The sequence below is a fragment of the Diorhabda carinulata genome, chromosome 1 (genome assembly GCF_026250575.1).
Source record: "Diorhabda carinulata isolate Delta chromosome 1, icDioCari1.1, whole genome shotgun sequence".
NCBI classification, from domain to species: Eukaryota; Metazoa; Arthropoda; class Insecta; order Coleoptera; family Chrysomelidae; genus Diorhabda; species Diorhabda carinulata.
Window position 1 is genome coordinate 27,796,334 of NC_079460.1, and position 26,956 is coordinate 27,823,289.

At 30.7% G+C, this 26,956-nt stretch overlaps 1 protein-coding gene and 1 long non-coding RNA gene across 2 annotated transcripts in view; one reads left to right on the top strand and one right to left on the bottom strand.

The window, feature by feature from the left end:
* Positions 1–26,956, top strand: part of LOC130903962 (tyrosine-protein phosphatase 99A) — a 451,000-nt gene that overhangs the window by 385,015 nt on the left and 39,029 nt on the right. The window contains exons 5-6 of the mRNA XM_057816426.1: positions 4,979–5,163; positions 16,190–16,304. Of these exons, the coding sequence (XP_057672409.1) occupies positions 4,979–5,163; positions 16,190–16,304 (300 nt within the window). The remainder of the gene's footprint in view (positions 1–4,978; positions 5,164–16,189; positions 16,305–26,956) is intronic.
* On the bottom strand, positions 1,198–16,674 carry LOC130903970 (uncharacterized). Its single transcript, XR_009060797.1, has 3 exons — positions 16,625–16,674; positions 10,597–10,768; positions 1,198–1,296 (listed from the first exon to the last, which is right to left on the bottom strand). It is a non-coding gene; the product is annotated as an uncharacterized LOC130903970 (long non-coding RNA).

Here is a 26,956-nt window from a genome sequence, read left to right on the forward strand (position 1 = left end):
TTTTGCATTATGCTACAAAAGTTTTTCAAGAGCCGCAGTAGTTTCTTTCAGTCAATTGATTGAAGAATTAAGAGGTTACACATATGATATTGATTTTGTATTTAAAAACAAAAATACGTTTAAAATTATCACAGTGGACTTCCATACAATGGCATGATTCATTTTGAAATGCTTCACAGACATTTGTAAGCACACATTTCTATCCTATAACTTGCACTCTTCGAGGCAAATCGTCTGATTATATTACAAATACCTCCAATTTCAAATATTTCAAATTACCCTAGAGAAATAAATTTGTACTTAAACTGAATCACAATGTAGCTATAACTGTAACTGCAACTATAACTGTAACTATAGTTATCTAGGTTACCTAGAATAAAGAACAGTGCGACAATGTGATCCCTTAGAAATTCAGCCCAAACTGATGCATCCACTGCTTGATACCTGATCAATCATTGAGGTTCGTGTCATATATTCTCAATATAGCACATATTGATCACCATTATTTAGATTATTATTATTGAATATGCGTGCTGTTCCTCTAGCCCACTCATAATTTTCTAAATAAATTTCAACAATTTTATTTTCTCTCGTGAACGGTATACACCATTTTAACAACGCATTGAAGTACGTAAATGTAACTCAAAGTTTTCACGTGCATAGAATGAACGTATAATTTCAAAATATATCTATAATTTAATGATGAACAAGAGATACGATTTTTTCCAAATACATATTTTTATACTTTTAATTTTTTCTTTGAAATCACATGTGTTTTTTATATAGTATTTGTTTTGATATAAAATATTTTTCGAATAATTAGATAATGGGATGAGAGAAGTTTGAATACTTGAAACAATAGGTCGCAGGGGAATGCCAGGCTTGTGCAGTTTTGGTAAACCATATATTTTAGGGAGTAAGGCATTATAAATTTTCAATTTTTTTGCGTCTGATGTCTGATCGAATTATGTTATTATTTTGTTTTTGATAAGAATTCGTAGGGTCTTGTTTAATTTTTTTAAGTTGTCTTATCGTTTAATAATTTCATCATTTTATTATTATAATATCATAATAACATTTTTATGTTATTTTTTATATATATATATAAAATATATATATATAACAAAATATATATATATATATATATAATATAAAATTTATATATAATTCTTCACGTCATTTTAGAGTCTAGCTACACCCCTGCATGTCTCTTAACGATTTCTATGATTCTAGTCTTCGTGCCGAACCCTGAAGCTCCATTTACATTTTATTGCAAATTTACCACCGACACAAAGTCTGAAACTAAATTTATCTTAAACTCATTCTGATAAATAAAGTGGGTGCATAATAGTCTATATAAGATAGGACAACAAAGTTTTAAAATCAGAAATATTAATTGACGAATCTTCTACAAACTACTGTGGTTATGTAACAATATAGTATTACAAGTATCAAGAACAACATGATAACTTGAACAATTTTGTTTAATAAAATTATGTTATGTATTCACTCTAGTTTTTCCAATTTTTTCTAATTTTCTCGACAGGCTTGATATCAGTTAAATTGATCGGTAATATATATATATATATATATATATATATATATATATATATATATATATATATATATATATATATATAAACATATAAATTAATGGAAATTAATTCGATTCAATTTTTAAATTGACGCTTGTTAGAAATATTGATAATCAATACGCATAATACCTTTTTCTAATCGTATATTTTATGAATTATTTTTTTGCAGAATAAGCCGATTGCAATCGTAAAAATGATTGAGATCTGCTTTTTTCTCGTTTCATGTTATCTTCGTAGCAAATACCTATATCATTGAAGATTTGAACTAAAGCACTTAAAGAAGCTCTGCTCTAAATATAAAAAAAAATCATTTTTCCTCTCCTTATTCTACATCAACAGTGGAATTGCCATTTTAATCATATTTTTAGATTTTGACGGATCATAGCATAATTAGTTTTAATATTCTATAATTACTTAAAATCATATAAGGTGTTCCAGAATCGAAGTTACATTTTTTTAATAATATACCCTATATTTTATTGCATATATTCTCGTTTTTTTCAAATGAATCACCCTGTATTTGAGTTGAGTATCAAAGGGTACTACCAACATACTTATGTTCTATCAAGCATTCCCTATATCTAAATTTATCTATTAATTCTTAAGATTAGTCATTTAATCAATTGCTCCACCACATACAAACTATCGCTCAGAGACATTAAGTGGTTATTTATCTGTCAAATGAAAGGAATGTTTTTGTATTATTTATGTCTTGCTGCTTGTAAATGATATGTAGCCTAATACAATACGCCTAAACTTTCTGCGACATTTGAAGATGATTCAATGCCTAAATGAGAAGAGGGCCCGCGACCGAAACATATTTTTGTTGATACGGAGGATAGACAATCACTTTTCACGTATATTTAAAATAAATGCTCTACCTGTTATTAGAAATAGTTTCTTAGTTTTCTGTAACAAAATTTGATTAGTCTTTTTTATTTGCAGTTTTCACAAAAAAAAAATGCGGTAGGAGGTAATTCCATTTAATATAAGTTGCAATACAAAGTACTACCTAATCAACCTGTAATTGCACAAAAATATTTAAGTAATCCAACAAAAAATGTTCGCGGAAGAAGCACATAGACATTACCGTCATGTGGTATCAGTAGCATTAAAGCAACTCAATACAGTCAACTCTAGGTAGTACCCAACAATTTGTTCGCTAAAAAAAATATTATCATCGTAACAACGACTGATATACAGCCATTGACTTCTTCTTGTTCCAGTGCACATTAAAAGAAGCACTAGTTATATAAAGTTCTAAAAAAACTATGCAAAATCATATTTTTTACTAAAGTGTAAAATCGGAAAAATTCTGATATTAGATACTCCAATAATAAATAGCGTGTTTGTATAATCAATAATCACCATATGTCGTATCAGTTTTATTAACCCTCAAAAAACCATTTAATGTAATACACATAATCATAGGATATTCCTATGATTATGTGTATCACTCTTTATCTTTCCAGTTGTCAAACTGGAATAAGTCACCTCCAATGTGAAACAGCATACGTTGTTAAATAAATTACTTTGGATTCCAAAACAAAAACTCAAAAAGTTTCACAATAAAATCAATGTAACCTCCTTTTATCTTTCTTGAGCTTATTAAAGATCTTTTAAGTGTCTTTATTCATGCAATACAGACATAGGAGTGTTTTATAAAACAGTTTTCTTTTGTTAGGTGTCTGAGAATCCAGACATATTGTCATTGTCCCAAGGTTTCGATTTTATTTCAATTTCTATATATGTATAAAATTAATTTTATATGGGAGAAGACATTTGACTGAAGAAAAACTAAACAATATTGCCAAGAATAGATGAATATGTCCTATTATCTGGTTTTTCTTAGTATAGGAATCACACATTTTCGCTTGTGAATCGAAAATATATTGCAGAGAAGTTCATATCATAATAAAAAGCATCAATATTAGAAGCACTTGTACAAAAAGTTTTTTCCATAATGTTTAAAATGACTTTGTTAACTTGCTGAGTTTTCAGTTAGTTTTATAGGAAGTGCCAGGAAGTTTCATCAGAATAAAATTGATTTATATCAATTTTGTCATACTGCAGCCTAGCTTAGATAATATATGGTCACCATATCATCTTTTACGAAATTAAATTGAAACCTTATTATGATCGTTGTTACGATAAGTTCTACTTAAAATATAAAAATGGATAATTGATTGAGTAAGCACTGAGAATGTCTGATAATATAATTTTGCGTTATAGCACAATTAGTGATGGAAGATTTGAGATATTTCTCATGAGAAAATTTAACAATACTATTATTAACCTAAATATTCGATTCTTGTACTGAAAAATTCAATTAATATTCGAGTTTGAACAGAACATTGAAGTTATTTCTATATATGATAATAACATAGTAATATGAAAAAGCAATTCAGTTTTCAAGATATTCAAACTTCGATTTATATCATCCGATATCCCCCAAAAAATCTATGATTGTTTATTTGATTGCTAAAGCTATAAAATTATGGATTACTGAATTTCGAATCGGCGACTGAGAAAGGAAACATTATACCCTTCTTTTACTGATACCAAATATATATTTTTTGAGTTGTACTAAGTGCTGCTTGATATTAGATTCTACATTTAACTCACTTGTCAAAAAAACATTTGAATAGGTTTGAAAAACAAACTTCGGTACGTGGTATAAGCCGTATCTGGGTTTGTTATTAGCAAAAAATTCATATATTATAGAAATGTGAAAAGTCAACAACAAAAAATAATATTTACATAGTCAGCGGATTCCAAAACACGAATCAAATAAATATAGATTTATGGCATTAAATTTGGATTGCATTGTTTTATTGTTACACGTTTAGTTAAGTATTGGTTTTCCTTTAAGTCATTTTTTGCAAAAATTAATAGTCGTTTATTGTCAATAAAATATTTTTTAAAGTTAAAAGTATTTCGAAGAACATTTTTATATCCTATAAAAAACGGAATCCACTAATTTTCTTTCCAGAGATATTGGATTGGAATCGATATAGTTCGTATTGACCATATATGTCGATTGCTTAAAAAAGCATTGTAATGTACATATTTTCAACGATGCAAAGTTAAATGGAAAGATTGTAAGACAACATTCACGCATCTACGACAGAAATTGCTCTACAAAAAACGTTTCATTTTTTTACTTATGTCAAAAGACGCAGAATGAAATAAACTATTTGACGTATTTTCAAATTTATTTCAAACACGAACTTTTTATATTTTCTGAATTTTGTGCATTACTTTACCATAAACTTATATAAACTTGAGCATATTAAAACAACAATAACTTTTTTCATACTAGCAGCATATTCTTACTTTATTTCAACATTTTTATTGTTCTCATTTCCTTTATTTTATTTTAGTTCCTGCAGGACACGTAACTATCACTAACGCAAAAAACGAGTCTGCAAGTTCAGTTTACTTCAGTTGGCTGGCTCCACCGCCAGATACGATATTTGGAGAATTTCTTGGTTATCGAATTTCCTACAAACCCAGGACTTTGCCAGAAGATAACAAAGAGATCTATCTTAGAGACCCCACAGTTACGGTAAGAATTTTACGTTTTAAAAGAAAATTATATGTGACATTATTTCTCATCATTTGCAAACAAAGAAAACCCATATAAATACGATACTATGGTAGAATAAACAATATATTTTCAATCATTCCAAATTAAAGAATTGAATTCAATCAAAAAGCAGTGAGAAATATAGTTTATTACGGTATAGAGAATTTTGGGATTTTGAAAATAGGATGTTTGAAATTTTACATCATTAATTTTCGAATAATTAAACTCAATTGAAAATATATTAGTTTGATCACAATGTAAAATTTTCTTTACTCTAAGCAGTGATCATGTCATCTTAACATCGCTATATATCATCGCCCAAGACTATTAGGTATTGTGGACGCGTTTCTGGTCAGAAACTGAGAAAACTAGAGAATGTGACACAATCAATTTGCTTGAAAAATACATATTTAATGACAATAGCTTTTTTGATACAATACTAATTACGAAATTACGTCTTTACTGAAACATAATGAAATTGAATATAATATCTTTATCAATCCGAGATGACCCCGTGAACCCTTCAACTATTCATTTCAAATTAAAAACAACCAAAAAAAAGTTTTTTTTTGAAAATCGCTGACAGATATTATATTGGAGTATCACTAAATTTATATCTCAACCTAATTTATATTTCTAATGCTACTAAGTAACATAAAATTTACTTGTTTTCATAAAAGCAGCATCAATTTTCAAGATTTTATTAAACAACCAGCCGTGTTTTACTTGCAAACTGCCACTTTCTTCAGAACCATTAATTTCTAAAGAAAGATCTGATTACAAAGAGAATTAATAACCCTTTTAAACAATGTATCACGTCTCTCTTTGTCCAATTAAAATTTTAACGATGTTGTTATGCAATGTTCACCACAATAGAATAAAATTTTCTAAAGATTTAAGTAATTTTACATGAATTAATCTCTTACCATCAATATCTATAAGCAGAAAAATTTTGGATGTATAGTTTGGTCCAACTATAAAACTCATTTCAAGCCAGGATCTCTTGAGTCTTTCAACTTTTTAACTAAATCATATCACAGAAAATTGCTGTTAGAATTGCAATTAATTACATTATTAGCATTATGTTTATAGCAGTGGCTTCGATTGGCATGTGCCATGGTTAGTTGACTACCATGTAAAACCCTAAATATTTTTTTATCCTATAGTACTATTCCATACGCCAGATTAGTTGAAGTGTGACTTTTCAAATTTAAAATCCATTTTCGATTCGACCAAAATTACTCCCAATTTAAAGCACGGGAATACAATACAAAGCATAATTATATTTATATACCAATAATCTTAATGACTTGGGAGTATTGTTGAGCTGCATTTGATAACCGATCGTTCCCTTAGTGGCAGATGCTACTTGCAGAGATGCCTTTTCCTGATATTTTTCTTCCAAGATATCGAAATGGTGTAATAACATTCTGTTATTAATTTCAACCCCTCGTGGTAACTGATTTTAGAATAGCACAATATAAGCAATAATCTTCAAGTGAATGGTATATAGACGTTTCAAAATCTATCGATGCCATTTAATGTCAACTGGTTTGATTATAACAATTTTACTCATCTAATAGCAATTTCAAATTGAAATATCTCCCTGGGTGAATTTTTATTTGAATTATAGAAAAATCCCATTTTGATTCGGCTCTTATAACCCAATGAAACTCAAACTTTTATAAAGCGATGGTATATGTAATAAATATGCAAATGCGTGAGTGGAGTTTTTGCAAAAGTCATTTATATTATCCCAAAATGCGATTTAGTTAATACCTCGGGTTTTCCTTCTTAACAAACAGTATGGTGGTTCTCGGTTATATTTACATTATTAGGATTGGTTCTTCGGAACGCAGATTACTGGGGTTACAGTAAAAATGATGAAGGGATTGTAGCTCATAGTTAATTGAAGTCAAAAGTTAATTAAAGCATTTCTTGTACGAAAAAAGCATATTTAGCAATTCGCACACATTTCATTAACGAAAATAACAACTGTTAAAATATATAATTCACAAAAAAAATATTCTATGTTTATATGTATCCATTTTTGAATCACTATAAACGATCCATCAAGATTAACGATTTTTTCCCGGAGATAGCATGAGAAATAAAGTCTACTATACCGGCGTGGCGGCGTTAATAAATCAGTAACTTAACAGATATTCACTACCAACAGATGGCGTTATATTCAAACAATTACCGCTTTTAAATTATCCTTAGTTCTCGAACGTCCACAAGATACAAGGCTGTACGGTTGATTATGTTGTCATTTATTAAATTTGTGCTAGACCAGCTTATGTAGTAGCACGAACAGAAAAGCTTTATGGTTCAAAATTAAGGTTCTATGTAACTATATGAAATTAGATTGCAAAATTGTTGAAAAGTTAAACTGATATTCTACTCATAAATGATTTAACAAATAAATTGTAGTTAGAATCACTGAAAAACACGCTTTTACAGTTCATATAGTGCTCTAGAAACATACGGAAACTTTGAAATATTCCTTTATTCTATATTGTTACATATTTCTACTTCAATTCTAAATTACTCCAAACTATTCTCAGAAAAATTATGATATGAAGGTATTCAACTGACGAAGTTAATATATAAAAGCAATATAAAATGAAGTCCTCAGGTCACTGAGTTTTCCTAGCCGCATTAAATTTATTATAATTAACACATGAATCATTTGATATATCTTAATAGGTTATTCGTATCACGAGTTGTCTTTGAAGTAAGTTTATGTTGTTTGTATCGCACGACAACGATTAATGTGATAACTTTATGTTTTTCAATACATAATTAAACCATACTAGAAAGTACGGCATATAAGAAAAAAATTAACAGTTATTAGACTAATTGAGGAAAATCATTCAAAAGAAACGACCTTCGATACAAACTATGAGGAGATTATTAAGATTATTCATATTGTTCCGCCTTCACCATATTCTCTAGATTTCGCCTCCAGTTACTGATAGCTGCTTTCAGACCTGAAAAAAATGCTCCAAGGAACAATATATCAATATTATGAAGGAATCATATCGGAAACAGTAGCCTATTTAGAAAAAATCGTTCTAAATATTACATGTAAGCATTGGCCTGATAACAGAAATTATCTTCATGGATAAAACGAAATAATACTGAAAATCAGTTTTTCGTTTACTAAATAGGGGACTTATACATCGATGTTCAATAACCAATGTTTTTTAATAAAATGTCCTCATGATGCCAATATTTATCAATCAAAAATATTGAAGAAAAAAAATCATCAAATGATGTAATAATCATAATACTGATCTTCAAGTATATTTAACTAATCACTATACCAAAATGAAACCGTTATAAAGATATTTAGCTTTTATTATATTGAATAATTATATGAAATATTTCTACTTTCGTTGACAACTGTGGAAAAATATGTAGATCACTTTTAAAATGGAAACTGACAAAATACAGAAAAGTGTTGCATATCATTACAATGAAATAGTACTATCATTTTGGGATTTAACAAAAAAATTATTGCTTTGAATACAAGTGAGAAAAAAACATTAAAACATTATATATATATATATATATATATATATATATATATATATATATATATATATATAAATTTCTTTAATTTCTTAGTTCTTAGACCTTTTGATATATTAATGCTTCTAAATGTTCCTGATGTTAGATCTCTTCTGTTTTAAAATTAGTTTTTTTTAATAATTTTCAATTCCATTCTGGTTAACAAAACTTTATGAGCCGTTGAAGTATTCTCGATTATTACCCACTGGGCGCTTCATTTAATACGTTCACATCTTTCATACAAATGTTAAATTTCATTCTTAGTGTACGACTATTGTATGTAAGTATTCTTTCTGATGCCCCTGAGAATATTCTATTAGTTGACACAAATTATTTCTAGTAGCAAAAATCAAATGACATAACTAAGCATGATTGATATGATATATAGGATTCACAATTTATCAATGAAAACTTATTCTCAAAAATATACAATCATGCTATTAGTTATTGCCTAAATTTCATATTTATCAGTATCTCACATGATATCTCATTCAATATAAATGAATATAAATTGAATCGTACTATAATACTTTCTTTTGTTTCCTAGTATTGACAAAAAGACATCTAATAACTGAAAATACTCTAAAGTGTTATAAATAAAACCACGAATTAATTTATTTGAACTGTCAGAAAACTTTTCAGCTCTAATTAAACAACTTCTGCTCCAATTCTCTGTGAAAATATATTATTTTATTGAATATTCACAATTATAATCTCATTCGTAATAAGATATATTTTCTATTGAATCAAATAAGTTTTTTGGTTTGGTTTCTCTTATTCATCCAATCAGGAAAGTTTGAGCATCGAATATTTATTTTCTGTCAACATGGTCGCAAATATTGTATGATTTTAATATTCTGCTCTCCAAAGTAGTCCCATTAATTTCCAAACATTCCACACATTCTAGAAAAGCAAACTGGATGGATCCTAGTAGGTAACCACACACTTTGTGTACGAACTTCTTTTCACTTCAAGTCCTTTGAATCGGGCGCAAAAACTGACGATAATTGGAAACTATTCACTTCACTATTCACAGTACGTTTGAACACAACTTTCGAAGTTCCACGGATATGTGGACACGCACTTCAAACTTCGTCGACGACTTCGCCGAAGCAACGAAGGTTAGTGTAGTGGAACTATAAGCTGAGCAAGGCAAGGGAAAGCTGCACGAGGCGAAGTGGAGATGGTCTCCACACTATCTTATTCGGTTAACTTCGATAACCTTCGCAAGTAGTGTTATGAAGATTCAAACAGTTTCTAATGGAAATATCTCAATATTCAAAATAGTCTATAAGCTACAACAGAGACTGAGTTGAAACACATCCAGTGTTTCATCCCACTCCTGCCACCAGAAATCCCTTGTAAAAATCCTCTCCTTTTCCTCATCCACCAAATTATCCAAACTCTTCTCTCATAATTCGTCAAAAAACACTTTATCTATCTACCCCCATCGGATATTAGGTAATAATACTCAAATCCCTAGCTTCTTCATATTCCGAAAGAAGTATATGACACTAGAGCCATTCATCTCACATACAATGTATTTAAATTTTCAGAATAGCCAGCAATAGTGAACGGCTCTAAATAATTGGTATTAATTGAGTATATCTGAAATACCCATACCTTAAATTTCCAGATATCAGCTAAATCAAGTTAAAGCCACCAATTGTACCTTAAAATATTAATAAAAAAGCAAATTTACTTATGGGAGAACAATTTATGTCTACATTTTACGTTCTTACTATATACCCTCAACTACTTTCAACTTAATAGATAAGATTATTAGATCTAGCATGACCAATTCGAATACACTTTACCTAATCATACAACTATTACCTGGGATTTCCTTACTCAAATGATCGATAATTCCTTAAGGACCAGTTAAGCTACAAGATAGCTACAATTTACATACGTGAATAAGATTGCGGTTTGCGTCCTGGGAGCAATTACACTAAAATTTATAATGTTGTTTACCAACTAACACGGTATTTCCTCGGTCTTAGTACTCCTGAAAAATATTGAGACAATTAGACAACTCAGAAATTACTGCCTATTCTAATAATTATGATATTTAGAAACGATAATGGAAAATTTCTGAATTTTTTTTCAATATTACAAAAAATCATTGATACAGAAAATATATCAGTAATTTGATAAAATATTCACAATATAAAACACCGCTTTAAATCGAATTGAAGTCATTTCTAATTATTTATAAAATAAAATATTTATATATTTAACATTCCAGTGGTAACTATTCCTTTTATTTTTGAATGGCACTCTTTTTATATATTATCATTGAAACTTGTTTGTCATTATATTTGAAATTCTATGATACGACATACTTAATATTTTTTGTCAGCAACCAAACCATTCTGTTTTTTTGTATATATAACACAAAACATAGATTTATTCTCTCCTCGTTCTTATGTTGTGGTCATTATTTCTTTCTAGAAATTCTAAGGGCTCCAGTACAATATTCTGTTGTAACAACTCCAATTCAAAACTATTATAAAATTATATAGATTCACGCGGACGTTTATCCAACTTCTCTCCAAATAAATGTAGCACTACCTTTTCTGTATGACTAGTGCTACTATAAAAATCCGAAGAACCTTCATAAATACGAAGTTTTTAAATTAAACTATCTGGCTGTAAGCATGCATAACTTTATTCCATATTTGTGGCGATTATTTCTAATAAACTGTTTTTGTGGGGTCGCCAAGTCAAAGCAAAAATGATTAAGACTGGAACTGAGTAGAAATTAGAAAATGATCATTGTCTCATTTCCTAGAGAGGAAAAGTATGCCATTCTGCAAGATTTGTGGCGATGAAGTAACCTTGATACATCTTATAATAGAATGTAATAGACTCGAGAGCGGAAGGAAAAAAAATCAACTACCAAAATCAATGAAGACGCTACTTACAGTAAAAACAATATATGGAAACTACCTGGAAGACTGCAAATCAAATGATGAAATATAAAGCCTTTGTCTTAGTAATAATAAGCCATCAAATCTTAGATAATTATGTAGATACCTGTAAACTTACAATACTCTGCTAACTAATCGTATGTGGTTCATGCATTGAAAAAATAATTTTCATATTACGATATTAGCTGAATATCTACTAAATTTGTACGTCACAAAACTGTTTCAAGTAGAAAAACCAATTTTAAAGAAAAATAGCTATGAACAATTTCGTATCTCGATTCATGGCTGATCTATTCATAAATCATTTCGTAAAACATATTTGGTATGTGGTACAAGTATATGAATAATATTTTTGCCATTTTTGATGAAAATTGACAGTTACCACTTTTAGATACATACAGTAACATTTGAAATCTTCTTAAAAAAACTGTTCACGAAAGCCGAATAGTACAGATATTGTTAGTTAAGCATACCAGAATACTTCAAGCTCGAAGTCATAATTATCACGCTTTTTTGATAGAAGTAGAATTGTGACCAATTCAGATGTTTGTTCACACCATCGCGAAATTGCCTGTCGTATTAACTGTACTGCAATGACTAAGGGTGTGTGATGTGTATGGTCAGAAAAAGGTATATGAACCCGAAGAAGATCAAGCGAGACCTAAGCATATCAGCGAACATTAAGTTAAGCGTGCCACTACCCTGCGAGACTGTTTTGTACTAATGCTTAAGAGAAGAAGATAGACCTTTACTCCTGAAAGACGTGTGCTCAGGATTGTTGAAGTAATTGTTTGGTAGACTATCGATTATGGTATTCCATCACCACTTGTATCTATTCGAGACAGAATGACACCTGACATTACAATGATGATTTGCGACAAACCCTATCACTGCCTCATGTAAATGAGCATGCACAAGTCGTTTTTCAACAAGACATCTATAGGAATGTATTTGTTAAACACATTATTGAATACAAATAAAATTTAATGCAAATGTTATCGCTTTATCTCGATGTTAAGCTATTTACATTGTCAAAAAGCCAATAAATTAATCATTCTGGATCTAAAAAGAATCGCTACATGCAGATATATCCCGGTTGATTTTTTATATTTTAACTGACATAAAATAACCATTATCCTTTTCATAGTACATCGTTTCTGCATTTGAAGTATCGAAATTGTTATATGTAAGAATAATTTGAATAGAGACAAATGGTCTATTATGCTTTACAATGCACGATAACTAAACGGTTATTTATACGAGGCATATTTTTTAAGTGAGTACCGTTTTGGAATTAAAAAAAGAAGTGCAAAGATATCGCAATAATTTTATTTTTACATGGTAGCCTGTACCTTAATCTACTTTTCTACATAATTTCCGTGAATATTGAGGCACTTGTCATAACGTGGCACCAGTTTTTAAATCCCCTCCGCATAAAATTCTGCCGCCTGACTTGTTAACCACTGTATCACAACTGTTTTGACTTCCTTATCGTCTCGAAGATGCTGACTGCCCAGGTGTTTCTTCAAGTACAGGACCAAATGGTAGTCGCTAGGCGCCAGATCAGGGCTGTAGGGAGGATGTAGAGTTTCCCATTGAAAAGATTTGATGAGATCTTTGGTCCGATTAGCCACATGTGGACGGGCATTGTCACGCAGATTGTTCAATGTCTCACAACACTGCATTGATTGTCTCATTACGAGGCCGAAACTCCACTAGCAATACTCCTTTTTTGTCCCAAAAAACTGTGCACATGATTTTCCGGACAGAAATTGTTTGCTTAAACTTTACTTTTTTGGGTGATTATGAATGTCGCCATTCGTTGGGTTTTGTGCAACATTTTTGGAACCCAACGTGAACACAATTTCCGATATTTCAAGTTCTTGGTCACAATGCGATACAAAACACTACGAGAATATTGAGGAAAGTAGTTGCACAATGATGAAATTGTAAAGCGTCTGTTTTCTCTCACCTTTTCGTCCACTTTCTGCACCAAATCTTCATTAACGACCAAAGGATGCCCACTTCGTTCTTCATCATGCACATTTGTGCGGCCATCTTTAAATGCTCTCACCCATTTCCTTACCATTCCATCACTCATAATATTTGGTCCGTAAACTTCTCAGATCTCACGATGAATATCGATCGGTTTTACGCGTTTAGTACTAAGAAATCGTATAACAGCCCGTACTTCACAATCGGCGGGACTCACGATTGTCGGAAGCATCTCAAACACTCAGTAAACAACGTACACAATGAAGAATCAGACTGTTATAAGCCACTTTCTTCTTGATAGTTATTGTATTCGTCTTTAATAATTACAGGTAGAGAATTTATACTTCAATTTCACAGTGTAATATGAAATATAGAATCCCATGTTTCACTATATACTATTTTGAACGTTCCTTGAAAGTTGCTACATAAAGTCTAAAGGCTTCTATTATGAACATATTGAATCGTCAGGAACAATGGCTTAAGGAACGATGACGGTCTTTTACCCTTAAACCATTGTTCATGTTTCTGCATACTTTAGCTGCAAACATAAAGATACCAAGCGTACTCTCTTCCTCTGTTGTGTCAATCAGGAACTAATTTGAACTACAAATTTTATTTAAAAAACACTTCAGGAATTTCAGAACCGAATTTATCATCTTACAAAAACTAAATATTATGAATAGAATCATAGCACAATGTGCAGAATTAATCACTTAGTTAAGATATAAGCAACAGAAACGAAATTAATAACAAAGTATTCCATCCATCAAAATTATAGTATACAATTTTATGTTTGTGGAAGTGTGTAAAAATATCAGCATAATGCTCATTCAAACGATGTTTGGTTATCATGGGGCCATAAATGAAATTTGTTCTAGAAAGCTTGACTCTATACAAGGTGTCCAAAAAAAGTATCGGGTATTTGTTTGTGATTCAATATTGACTGCTCAACGTCTGTATCGAAGAAGTTGAGGTGCCGTTTCGTCGAAAGCCATCTTTATCCATCCGAAAGCGAAGCCAAGCGTTAAACATCAAAAAATCGTCTTTACATTTGATTTTAAAGGAAGATTTGCATTTAAAAGCCTATAAAATTCAATTGGTTCAAGAATTGAAGAATATGAACTATGCTTATCGACTAAATTTTGCGAACGAAATGATGCAGCAATTTAACAATTTTGAAAAATACTGTTTTGAACATATTGTTCAAATTTTCACCTAAATGGTCATGTTAATAAGCAGAATTGTCGGTACTGGGCAGTCGAGAATCCGAGACGAAAGCATGAACGACCCCTGCACAGCCCAAAGGTCGTTGTTTGGACCGCTATGTCTGCTAAAGAAATTATTCGTCCTTATTTTCATGAAGATCAACGAGGCCGAGCAATCAATGTGAATAGTGACCGTTACTGCGAAATGTTGTGAAATTATTTGGTCCCAGAGTTACAGGAGTTTGCAGGTTTCAACTCAAGAACGTGGTTCCAACAAGATGGGGCCACTTGCCATACCTCGAATGACTCGATGGAAGTTTTGATTGAATTATTCCCTAATAAAGTCATTTCGCGAAGGAGTAACATCAATTGGCCTCCCAGAAGCCCCGACCTTAGCCCGCTTGACTATTTTGTATGGGGATACCTTAAAAGTAAGGTTTATCAAAATAATCCAACGAACCTAACCCAATTGAAGGAAAACATCAGGTCAGACATGGCAGCAATATCAAGAGCTTTGTGTCGACGTGTTACTGCCAATCTTCGTTCCCGTTTAGAAGAGTGCCAGCAACGTAACGGTCATCATTTGGATAACATCGTCTTTTCCAAATAATTTTTCAATTCATATGGTATCAAAAAACAGTAAAAGTTTTTATTGCTTATAAATATTTTTTGTTTATTTGAACTTACAAATACTCGATACCCTTTCTGGACACCTTGTATGAAAATAAAGGAACAATTCTTGGTCTATAATCAGCTTATTTGATATTGAAAAGTAAATTATATATAATTAGAGTACATTATATTATTACTTTCAGTACAACTCAAGTTTTCGAAAAGAATTGAATTTAGAATGAGTGTATAATCTAGAAACGTATATCCTAGTTTTCACTAATTACAAATGCATATTTGAAAACATAGGCTTATTGAATACAGTGAATAACACCCAGACAGAATTCAGAAGTAACATGTCAAGAAAAGACTGGATAATAACACCTACAAACAATGTTTTCTTTGTGGTAGCTGTTGAATCGAGTAAAGTTTTAGTAGAAGGCAAGAGAAAAATATCTGAAAAAAATTTGTAAATAAGAAAGATTAGCAAGGAGCCCATAAATATAAGAATAGCGCATACAAAAGACAACATAATATACTAGTCGTAGTATATTAGGTTGTCTTTAAGTTGTAATAGTAAAGTAAAAAAAAATAACTGGAAATTTGTGAATATGATGTGAAGCAATATGGCCTACCCTATAGTATTTTTGTGATAATCGTCCAATACCCATCTATTTTTTGTTACAGAATCATCTTCTAACTCAATTGGAACCATGGACCCAATACTACGTCACTGTACAGGTATTTAATCCAGAAGGTCTGGGACCAAACACTACCGTACTAATAATGACAGATGAAGGAGGTAAGAAAATTTAATATTCAATATATCTTACAAGTTTGAGCTTTAAGTTTCTGGGATTTCGATGATACTGTCATTTCAATAGTATACCGAAAGAGAAACATGTCCCGGAACTAGGTGAGGAGATATTATTTTAAGGATAAAAATAATATAAAGAAATCATTTTTATTTTCAAAGATATAGATAAAGTACAATTCAAAATACAGAGATTATTATGAAATAAATAATGTAATATTAGTTCACATGATTTTTATACTCTATATAGAGTTTTTCAATTATTGGAAAAAATTTTAATACGAATAAATAAGTACTAATAAAAATACCTAGGCGTTAACTTCCACCGTGTTTCTGATGACATCTGTTTCAATTCTACAATAATCTGAAACATAAATTAGTTTTAGTATTTAAATGAAGAAAAGTATTCTTGTTGCATATATATGGGTACAGATAATTTCGAGTGTCGATTTAACATTATTTTGTACAAGGAAAAACAATTGAATAAAGCGAGTGAAAGTTATATCCTGAAAATGCTCCGTCCCATGGAATGATTTGTAAATGGGTTTCTGCTTTTAAAAGTGGTCGTATGGACGGATTATCTGAGATAGTCATTTTCAGTAATTACTCCAGAAATGGTTAATAAAATACCTGTCCTCGCGTACTTAGTGTGAGATACCAATTGGAGTAAATATTTTAACAGGAAAAGTATGCAATATTTTTCACGAAATTACATATGAAAAATCTAGTTAGGTGGGTTAGCTGCTTAATTTTGATCAAAATCCTGCTAGCAATAAAATTGAAATTTGGATATCTAATTATATACGTGAATTTTCCATCGATATGTCACAGTAGATGAATCTTGGGTACAGTGTAATATTTATTATAAATCCATGAGGGCCACAACAAAAGTGGAGAGATGTACGTCAGGAATATTTTAAACTGAAATGTGCTTTACAGAACAATAAAATCAGAAAAAATATCAAACGGATAGAATTGAGTGAAATTAAAAGTTTATGTAAATGGTATCCCACAACTTAATTTACTGCCTAATCGCAAAGTGGGTATATTATACTTAGAGCAAAGTAGTTTTCTAATAAGCTGCCGTTAATGTTTGATCGTAATCAACCAGATTCAAATCACATGTGCGGGTTACGATGAGGAAGAAAGTATCTAATTTGCACCACCCTACACAAACCCTTGCGCAGTTGCAAATTTGTTTGGAACCTCCTTCTGTCACGTCAATTAGTAGTTTGTTACATCTTTTAAATTTGATGAAGGCGATCTGATATGATTTTGTAAAACTATTGAGAATTTCTCGTACATATTTGGTATTTAAAAATGTTTTCGGATATTTGAATTTTGATACGTTGTGTCCTTTCGAATAAAATAGTAATTTTTGGCCTTGCTGGAGAATAAAATTACTTGATTTTAACCAAAATTTAAAGGTGAGGCTGATATTGGTATACCTACGACAGAATTTTTTCGGAATTGGGATTCATAGTTTCGTCATTTTATTTTGTTCGTCAACTTCTTGTTCTGAATAGATTCATCTACTTGAACTTGCTTAGATATATCGTCTTCAGCTTATCATCATGAGATCAGAAGATTTCCCGAATTATTTGATCATTTTTGAGACTATTCGGATGATTTTTTACGTTTTTCATAAATCTTTGATTTCGTTTAGTGTAAATTTCAACACGTGAAAGCACTTTCAAATATTTATAAACTTACGACTTACTTAACAAACCTAGAAAACCGTTTAATACTATTCAGTATAGGAAATTGTTTGATTGTTTCTATTCTATCAGTATTAGGTTTTACAACTCCGAAAGTTACAACGTGCAACCTATTTCAGCAAAAACTCGGATTTATAAAGCTGCACCTTAAAATTAGAATCACGAAGTATCTGGAAAACACATATAGACCTTTCTAGATATTCTTGTAACGAGGTGCGAAAAATTATTATATTGTCTAAATATACAGGGCACTTCTCATTTTTGATTCCACGTGATATGTGAGAATTCTCTGAAAGGTAGCACTTTTTAGTCCAGAGGCATTCGCTAATATTCGTAATGCCCATTTTCTGTATTGAAAGCGATTTTCTGTACATCCTTTTCATCCATCTCAGTCTGGTGAAATTCGCTAGCCAAATGGAGGGTGGTTAAAATGCCAATATCTATTGGCATTTTCCAAGGTTATCCAGAAGGTTATATTAAATAGTGGGTATCTATGTTCTGTTTCATTTCATCAATTCATGTACTATAACAACAAGTAAACAAATATTTCTATTTTGAGATATTTTGAACTCACCACAATCTTTCACGTGACGCTAATTATACTTAATAATATATAATAATAATAATAACTTGACTACATCTGGCATAAGTAATTATGTGGTCAATTCTATTCATTCATTATCCTTCTCATAATATTGATGGGAACGTCGACATTGTTGTCTTTTTTTAAACTGTCGTTCATTGTATTTATCATTGACATACCTTCCTCCATTGAGCAGCCCAAACAATAAATCACCTCATAATTTATCTAAAACAGCTACAACGTCCAATAGATCTTTCTAACTGACCTACGAATACAGATCTTTCAGTGAGGCAATAATTCCTCGTCTTCATTAGCACTAGTCTTTCATGTACCCTTCTTTTGAGCTTCACCATCAACAAATCACTCAATTCCTTTTTTGTCATTAAAAACAATCCCATATTGGTACCAATTTGTAGCATACTGGCGCTTCAACTATTTCTTAATACGATACAGTGATCTAACAGCAATTACTGTTCACAACTTTTCAAAATTTTGATGACAATTTGTCAACTTCTCCTCTACCCTCGCTCCTCTCTCCTCCTCTCACCACTACCCTATCATAGCCAAATCGTAGCACTAGAACAGAGGGGGTGTACCTGCGGCCCTCGTGAATTTTTTTGGTATAATATACTATAATTTCACAAAAGTCACTTTCCTAGGCAAATCAGATTATGCGGCCTCTCTTATTACTGCCTCATTTAAATATGGCCTCTACGGTAAAATGGTTACCCACCTAAGACTTAAAATATTCTATTAAACTCTTAAGGAGATGCTTGTCATTTACCAACTTTTCCAAAATATGCTGTAACTCTCCAAGTAATTAATGGTTGTGTATGGCTAGATAACATAATGAACCAAATTTTGTACGTGTTATAGAAAAACTTGACCGTCAATTTCTTGGTTTTTCCGTCACGTTTTCTATTGATCGATATCGGTGCATCAACCGTGGAATCACAGTTTTTCAGTAACTTGAAGGGTATTTGTAACTTATATTTGAAGACATCCTCCTTAATCATATTAACTAGGAATTTGAGTTGATTCCAGGAACGTGAAATATCAACTCGACTATTTTAAATAGAACAAAATAATAATAAAATAACTATCTTTCAACTGAGACGTGATCAATTCATAAAAAACAACTGCTAAGATAAAAAAGTTAATATGTAACCGTGAAAGCAACATTTTTGAAATGGACTTTTCATAGCAATATTGTTGGAAAATCAAAAAATATATATTACTCATTGGAATGATTTGTACGGTAGACCACATTTTAAATTTTTTTTTCAATATTGAGTAACAGGTTATTTTGAAATAAAAAAAAATATCTCGGGGGAAGACCAAATTATGGAGAGGTGGCGAGAATACTTCAAGGAGCTCCTAAATGATAAATACGTGAGTGAAAAAAAGAGAATATGAAAACAGACAAAAAGAATAAATCTGGAAAAGGATATCACGTTAGAAGAGACACAAACGGCAACAAATAAAACGTGCAAAGTACTAGGACACGATAATGTGACAAATTAAATGAAGAAAACATTACCAGAAAAGGTTGGGTATTGGATCTAATAAATATCATAATGAAAATCGGAACAGCTTCCAAAAACTAGATATAAAATAGAAATTATAATAGAAATCTCTGACTTATACGATTGTCAAACAACAACTAAGCGTCCAAAATGGCTGAAATTTTAGTAAGGTTTCATAATTCTCATACACACAACTATAGCGAGAGGTGAAACATTTTTTTTGGTTGCATGTACATATCAAGAACGAACATCGATAGTTAGCGGTGGTGACGCATTAGAAGGAAGTAAAGAACAATTTTTCAAACCAATACACAACTTATCAAGGCAAGGCAATCAATGAAACCTATTCGCGTACTTAGGGAAAATACGAGTATATTATTGATAGATAAATTTTGGACTTTTTATCAATACATACATATTCATATTAAACAAATACACAATTTTCATAGTAACATTTCAAAATATCTTGCGACGTTCTCTTGAAGCACTACGTGAAGACCCTTCATAAAACAAGAATCCCGTGCTTTGCATGATTATAGTAGAAATTTTTCCCAGTTTAAGTAACTGCTCACACATATTGTCTAAATATCCTCGTATAAATCTACTATGTTGGTGTATAGTTGAAGGAGTAGTTGCATTGTATTTCAAATACTACATATTTTGCATTTTTCACTTCCAATACAAAATAATAAAGTACTTTATCAAAATACAAATATGTTTCGTCTAATTATATTCTCTTAGTTTATTATTTTATATTATTATTCATTACACTTATATATAATACTAATTGCTGAAATACATCGACTCTTTATTGTTACGAACTCGTCCACGACTTGGACCGTAAAGCCGGTCCTGTTCGGTTATTAGTCTAAAGTCTGGAGAATGCAACGTTTTTTTAAATGTTTTTAGCACAGCGGCGATTTGTTTATATTGTTTTTTTAATCAATTTTTAAGAGTAACAATATTTAATTGTTTGTTTGTTTACTTTCTATTATTGATAAATCCCTTTCTGGTATAACGAGAAGTCAGTATATAATCGAATGTCATAGTGAACGGATAAAAGTAGTAAAAAGTAGTAAAATTTTTAATAATTCAAATTGTAGAAATCGATGATATGTCTCATTGCTTCTCTCCAGTCTCGTGATGGGTTCAATTGTAGGTTTGGAAGGTTTAGCATATTCAACCAAGAACTGAATTTGAATCAATTTCTCTGAGGACTGTCAATCTCAATTCTCGTATATAAAGTGCTTAATATATAGTTTTTTGGACTTTTAAGATATCTGTTGTGCAATTGTAATATGAATTACACCATTGAGCAGGAGTTCGTTGGAAGTTCAATAATTACTTCCAAGTAAATTTCAGATGCCGGTGACTTAGCCGTTAAATTCCAAATAAGCTTTAGCTATAGCCACATCTTGTAGTTTCCGATAATAATTGTTTTTACGTCTGGCTTAATCAATGTCTCGTGCTGGGATAAAATGTAAGGTGGTTTATCATAGAAACATTATAAGTTTAAGCCACAATCGTTTGTCAACAATACAAATGCAAATGTCTGTTTTTAAAAGCTGTAAATATTTTGCTAAACAAATATTGCTCTGTAGCAAAATACCTACAATAAGCACATTGAGCTAATGGAACGCTGATTAAATATACTTCAGATTTTAAATCCTATTCAGCTCCAAAGGGCAATTACAAGAGATTGCAGAAGTTTGAGCAGAACATATCTGCTTGCGTGATTTCAATAAATACCTCATAGAACAGGTTTTTGTAATATCCGTATTCACCAATTACCTAAAAGTATTCTGAAATATTATCCAAATATAGGTAATATTTGTCTGTATAAATGAAGAGGAAAAATAGGTAATATATCATCGTGCAATCTTATTATCAAAAATCGAAATCTATTCGATAAAAAATTCAGTTTAAAAGTTCTGTGCTCTTTTAAAAGTGAAAACGAATGCCTCCTAGTGGTAGTTCTTTTTTTTTGCTGATAGATAGCAAAGTCGATCAGCGTAACCGGGATTCAAACTTTTATACTTGAATTGAAAAAGCGAAACGTTATTCATATTTATTATGTAAAAATATGCATAGCTAAACTTATATAAGGTGTCAATTTGAAATCGTACCACTCTCTACCTACATTTTCATTTGAGATTTTAGAATTTGTGGCTTTGATCTGGTACATTTTCAAATTAATACTCTCTATGATATGAACATATCTACCTTTAATTCATATTTTTAAGTAAGAAAATTATTTTATGAATAATTCTTTCATGTCTGTTATAGTTGTATGAAAAACTGTTTTCAGAAATGAATACCTTACTCCACAAACTAACCACATACGTTTTAGTCATCTTACAAATAACCGGCATGAAAATGCTTATAAATTTTATGTTGTGCTACAAAATATATAAGATAAACTTCTTAATTTACATGATTACTTGAAGCAGATATTGTTACAATGGACCGTTAATATTCAAAACGTCAACACAAACATTATTCTCGTTATTCTATAAAAGTATACAATATTTCAACTTGAAATGTGAAACATACAACAATTTTTCAAAATGAAAGCTCAGATTGAAAAAAAATAGAAAAATTCGATATATTATTAATATGATTCGATGCAAGCTATTAAGAGCTCTTTTGTAAAATAGTATTACGAACTTTATTGAAAATACTAGCAGTGAGTGAGAACTGAATTTCTAAATTACCTTCATAATAGACTATAGGTTCATCAAATTGACTATAAATACGCACAATCACCTTTCATACGCAGATAATAAATTCTTACCTTTGACAATTGTCATTTGTGCATATTGTAAGTGGATAGAAGAACACCAACTGGTCACCTGCCAACAAGCGTCTGCGAGAAAATTTTACTACTACGCGTCAAATTGCTAATCAACGTTTGGTTTAGAGAGAAAGGTGCACCTGTAACTGTAAGACGGCAGAGCGCTAGATCGTATACAGCGACGAATCGCGATTCTTATTAGGTATGTAAACAACTGCAAGAGAGTGCAGTTGATATTGCTTATGCTAGCCAATCATCACCTCTGTTTATTCAAGTTATATTTACTGCTTTATGTAAATAGGTGTCTACCAGTTCTTTGTCAGAAAAATAACGCACTTCCACTTATTGTATATCGCCCTATGGACTTTAAGAAGCTGACGCTGAAGTTTTACTGTGGGAACCACTTATACAAGATTTATATATACCATACACCGTGTAAGATAAGAATTAGTTTGAATTTTACGAAATAAATTCTTGAAACCGATTATGATTATAAACTGCTCGAATTTATTTATTATCACTTATAATAAAATATATGATCAACATTGATTAATCAGTTTGTTTCTTCTTTAAAAGAAAATCTATTGTTTAACATTTCTAGCTCACAATTTATTGGTTCACTGATTAGTTATTATTATAATTGTATCTATCATAACGCTGACTAAAGTGCTACATAAATGAAACTATTTGTGAAAACACTGTGATAATCATACATTCATTGTTTACCGTACTCCAGTAATAACAGTTTCATGCATTTATATATCATGTGAATATTAATCCAAAAACGTTTTACTGTGGTAAGGTTGATAGTCATTTTACTGTGAAGCTTCCAACAGTTATTTGGCTCCGAATGCAATTGATATTTTTGGTTATAACAATCAGTTAAATAAATTTTCGATAGAATGGATTCAGTTTACAAAAGATTTGAATAAACAGTTCATACCAACGACATTGGAATAATTTATTGAAATCAAATGAATTACAGAAAAATAACTTATCAAACATTCGGTATTTTTTATTGCGTTAATTGCCATTATGTTTCATACCTTAGCATGCATGAATAGATCTAAATGTGTCTATAGACACATCTATAGACGTTTATTACGCATACAATCAGATATATCGTTTTCTCGAAGGACATCCATACTATTTTACTATAGTCATTCAAACTAAGAACTGAATTAGTCGGCTGAAAACATTCACATTCAAACGTTAGGCTGAATTATTCATTACAATTTTCCAATGTAATTTTAATTCAAAATATGTGCTTCGTTGTATATATCACTGCAATATTTGATTGACAAATACAATGGAACTGTCAAATCAGTCCCCACAATAACTTCTAGGTCAATCACCATTGCATTGAAAGTATAATTCCCACATATAATGTCCTTGCGAATAGGGTAACTTTATCTATTGCTGTGCGTGGCAAACGCTCCACGTCTATAAATTCAAATGTAACATTGTGACGCGCCACGTAACTCTGTGCTCCTGTCCAAATTAGTGGTATAGCTAAAACTATTATACTGCGCCTAATAGCCTGATGTAGGTTGATAGCAGCCATTACCTTCGTTTTAATTACAGTATCATCGTATCCAATCCCCTTTTTCTACTTCATATTTTGACAGTTTGAAATAAAGATCTACTTCTAATCATGTAATGGGTTAAACAACAAGCACTAGTCGGATAGTCAAAGTCACATTCCGCTAATTACAACGAATTATTTATAAAAAAGGGAAGAAACTTTGATGTAGCTAGGCATTGAAATTGTTAACATTTCAGTTTATTCCACTACATACTTTGGCTAGAACTAGAAATCAAAGTGATACACTGTACAGAAGTCAGCTATAAAATTGCTGCACTCTAAAGTGGACATTTTACGTTTCATAAATGAGTAAATACATGACTTCTCTTTTAGAATTTTTAATGCGCTTGTTTGATGGACTCCTCTAAGTTTAGTGATTCATTTATCAAGCAATTTAATGAGAAACAAAACTATTTATTTATATTTCAAAGTCTCTATGACTATGTACCGTATACTAAATCTGACCATATATAACAGCTAAACAACTAAGTTTTAAAATTAAGTGTTGGCCACATAAGAACCCTCTCATGCATATAAATCTGCTTTTGGTTTATTTAATTCTGCATCTAATTTCGTGATTCGGTTTGAGCCAGTTGTTTGTAGAGCATCCGAGATATTTTATATTCTGCTCCAGAATCATGCAGTTGGATATAATATACAGGGCGGGATAATAGGAGATCATGTGAATCAATTTATATCTTTTTTTATTTCATATCAACCAAAAGTTATTACCATTTTTCATTTCTATAATGATTTGAAATCCAATTATCATGAAAGGTTTAAGGTAATATGTTTCACAACATTAACAAAACTACAATCTGTCATTTCCACTAAAAAGTTGAAAATTTTTGACATCATATATAGTAATGAAAATATTTTAACGTCTGAGAAATATTTTTGCTTGAGGTTTTACCAAGTTTCCAACGCGTTCTAAATCATGTATTTGGGACTATGAAAAAAATATAAAAAAAGACTCTGTCGTCTTCAACGGCTGTCCATCGTTAAAATAATTAAGTTGCATAATAATAAACAATAATGTTATAATAAAATTGGAATCTTTGGAATGTGAGAAAAAAAAATATTTTTTGCCCATAACTCGCTTTGGTCATAACGAGTTGAAATTCTTAAGAGTTTTTATAGAATACAACTACACTAAAAGCATTTAAATACAATAGTTATATTTTTGTAGTTGTATTTTCAATTTACTCCAAACAATTTCTATAGGATTAATCACACAATAATATGGAGGCAGTATTGGGAATGCTATGTCACTCGTTACACCGAGGCTACTAAGAAACTATTGAAATTTCTCTACTTTTGTAGTGGAAATGGATATTATGAGCCCATGTCTAAAACTCGCGTTTGTATATTAGTTTGGCAATTGAAATTCTTTGATACTTTTTACTTTTTTTTTTCGATGTTACTTACAATGAATTTTTGACCATAATTGATCTTCAAACAAAATTGACGGAGGTCGACCAAAACAATCAAGAAAACATTAATGTTATTCCAAAACCGATTGAAAAAATTTCTCAGAAAAATGCTAGTGTTCATTTGATCTGTCAAATGATTGAAAAATATTACAATGGTGGAATCAAAGACTAGTTCTGAATACACTATTTATACTACCACTTGACCAACACTCACAATTACACTGTCTGAGGCGAATTTCGATAACTTAGTTATCGTCAGAAACTGCAGGTAAACTGTTTACGTTTCGATAACCGAAGGTAGACAGACAGTTTACTTTCGGCCTCTGAAGACAATAATTTGTATAACTGTGAGTGTTGGTGTAATGCTCGCAGTAAACAGTGTGTTCAGCATAAAAATCGTCAAATTGAACATAAAGACAGTTATTCGTCGTCAAAAAAATATTTGGAGAATTCAAACTATCAATTTGTTACCGTCATTAAGTTTTGGGAAAAAGCCAGTCAACAATATATACAGCAAGTACATGAAGTACCAATTAGAAGAAAATATATTGAATATCATAATCTCCTTCATTTCATCGATGAATACAAGTTATTAATAGCATTAACCTAAGAGCGTATGAACCCCCGTTACACCACCTGTTGAAATATAGGAGGTGTCAATATAAAAACTAACACCCTATATACTACAAATCTGGCCTTTTTCAACAGTTCCCGGAAAATCTTGAAAAAATGTCAAATATCAAAAACCAAAAATACTTCACTATATTATATAAGATGGTAAATTTTCAAAGTACTTCTACTGCTAATATGCCACAAAACGATAAAAAAGCTTAATATTAAATTTAAAATTATCATTAAAATAATGTAATTCACGTAGAACTTTTTGTTATCCTACATGTTATAACGTAGAAAAAAATACAATATAAAATTCCCAAGATTTTTTCAAATATTCTGTTTTAATAAATCCAAATACCATATTTTTCAAACCTCAACTGAACTTG